At 65.7% G+C, this 2,184-nt stretch overlaps 1 protein-coding gene across 1 annotated transcript; it reads left to right on the top strand.

Annotated features, from left to right (window-relative positions):
* The first annotated feature begins 665 nt into the window (after positions 1 to 665).
* LIF (LIF interleukin 6 family cytokine) lies at positions 666 to 2,178 on the top strand. Its single transcript, XM_010720419.3, has 3 exons — positions 666 to 729; positions 811 to 989; positions 1,133 to 2,178. Exons 1-3 carry the CDS (start codon positions 666 to 668, stop codon positions 1,568 to 1,570), a joined length of 681 nt encoding a protein of 226 aa, XP_010718721.1. The 3' UTR covers positions 1,571 to 2,178.
* Positions 2,179 to 2,184: the final 6 nt, after the last annotated feature.

Below are 2,184 nucleotides of genomic sequence, written 5' to 3' on the forward strand. Positions count from 1 at the left end.
CCTGGCCTCACTCTGCTCGGCTGCGGATCGGGCGCACGGAGGGGACTGGGAGCACAGGGGGATCACGGAGCGGCCAGGTGAGTGCTGTCCTGGGGCTTCAGCTGAGAGAGAGCAAAAAAAGGCGTCACTGCTTTACCTGGGACCTGCGGCAGCATGGAGTTTCCTACAAGTGTGGGCAGCTCGATGCGTGCCGCAGCCCTGGGGACTTTGCTCCAGGGCTCCACGTGCTCTCCGATCTTCAGGGCGCGCGCGTTGGCGAGCGGGGACCCCCATTCCCACCCCTGGGAGCCACACGTTGGTGACACCGAGCTTGGAAAGGGGGATGGCGATGAGGACACCCATGCAGGGCGGCCTCCCAGCTGACACCGAAACGGGGGTCGCAGCACCCCACTGTCACCCCCGTTGGGACGCGGTGACCCAGCGCTCACCCGTGCCATGCTCTCCCATCCGGTGCCTCCAGCAGCAGTTGCGCCCGCTCTGCAGATGGAGAAACTGAGGCAGAGCCGCAGCCGCGGGGCAGGTTTCCTTGTGGGCGCCCCTGCTGAGTCAGTAGGGCCGGGGTGGGGCCTGGCTCCCGCTGCGCCCGGCCGGGATAACGGGGAGGAAATCACTTTTGCATATTTGATTACAACACACAGGTCACCAGCGGGGCCGCTGCCTGTGAAATGTGGCAATGCCACCGGGCGCCCCGGGGGGACGGGCGGAGGGGGAGCCCCAGCCGGGGGGCAGGTGAGGGGCGTGGGACTGGGGGGACGCATGGGGCTGTGGGGGGAACGTATGGGCTCACCGACGTCGGTTTGTCCCCGCCAGGTGTCGTGCCTTTCGTGGCCCTGCTACTGCTGCAAAGGAGGCCGGTGGCCGGGCGGGCGCTGCTGGGGACGGGCTCTGCGTGTCCCACCAACGGGCTGTGCCGGGCCAATGTCCAGGAGCAGACCCGCAGGCAGGTTGCACTGCTCAACGCCACGGCGCAGGACCTCTTCAGCCTCTATGTGAGTGACACCAGGATGGCGGCATGGGGTGGCCACAGTGGGGACACGGAGTGGCCACGGTGGGGATGTGGGGCGGTGCGGTGGGGACGGGGATGGCCACAGTGGGGACAGAGGGACAGGGGGTGACACTCGCTGTCCCACAGCTGAAGTGCCAGGGAGAGCCGTTCAGCAGCGAGAGCGACCGCCTCTGCACCCCCAGCGGCATCTTCTTCCCTGCCTTCCATGTCAACCGGACCACCGAGAGGAAGGAAGTGATGGTGGCCATGTACAAGCTCTTCGCCTTCCTCAATGCCTCACTGGGGAACATCACCCGCGACCAGGAGGAGCTCAACCCCACGGCCAAGGAGCTCCTCGACCGCCTCCACAACACCACCAAGACCACTCGGGGCCTCATCTCCAACCTCACCTGCCTGCTCTGCAAGCACTACAATATCTTCCAGGTGGACGTGAGCTACGGGGAGAGCAGCAAGGGCAAGAGCGCCTTCAAGAAGAAGCAGCAGGGCTGCCAGGTGCTCAGGAAGTACGTGCAGGTCATCGCCCAGGCTGCTCGTGTCCTCCTACCTCACCTCAGCCCCGCATGAGCCCCGGCCCCTGCGCCACGCCGTGACCGGGACGGTGGACATCTCCTTGCACCCATCTGACAGATGGGCACGGCGAAGCCTCACCACCTCCTCACCTCTCGCCTTCCTATTTATTACCTCCTGCTGATGCTGCACCGGATCCGGGCCATCCCATGCTTTAATTTATTTCCCCGTTCAGGGGAGGACGCGGGCATGGGGCTCTGTCCTCCCCACCCTGGAGCCCCATGGGGATGCTCAGCCCCACAGCTCGGAACTCATCACAGACAAAGTGAAAAATCAGGAGGAGGCGACCCGCTCCCAACGGATGCCATCCAGCATCCAACAGAAGAGATTTTCCCCTCCCGGATGCGCTCACACCCACCGCAGCCAGCAGGGACGCTGGGGATGCGCTCCCACCATACATCCCACCCCGGCTATGGGGCCGGCACCCCTACAATGGGGCTGAACTGAGGGTGTGCGGTGGCCAGGGCTGGGTCCCGCCACCCAATGGGGACAGGAATGTGGTGCTGGGCAGCACCTGTGGATGTTGGCATGGCCCGCTGGCACGGACGGGGTCTCAGCCAGCATGGGGACTCAGGGGCCGAGCCTGGGGCGGTGGCAGGAGGCGCTGGCTC

Source organism: Meleagris gallopavo, chromosome 17 (genome assembly GCF_000146605.3).
Source record: "Meleagris gallopavo isolate NT-WF06-2002-E0010 breed Aviagen turkey brand Nicholas breeding stock chromosome 17, Turkey_5.1, whole genome shotgun sequence".
NCBI classification, from domain to species: Eukaryota; Metazoa; Chordata; class Aves; order Galliformes; family Phasianidae; genus Meleagris; species Meleagris gallopavo.

Coding starts and splice junctions, on each gene's coding strand:
- LIF (XM_010720419.3), top strand. CDS start 666: ATGTGGCAATGCCACCGGGCGCCCCGGGGGGACGGGCGGAGGGGGAGC. Junction 730..810: donor GAGCCCCAGCCGGGGGGCAG/GTGAGGGGCGTG, acceptor TGTCCCCGCCAG/GTGTCGTGCCTTTCGTGGCC. Junction 990..1,132: donor AGGACCTCTTCAGCCTCTAT/GTGAGTGACACC, acceptor GCTGTCCCACAG/CTGAAGTGCCAGGGAGAGCC.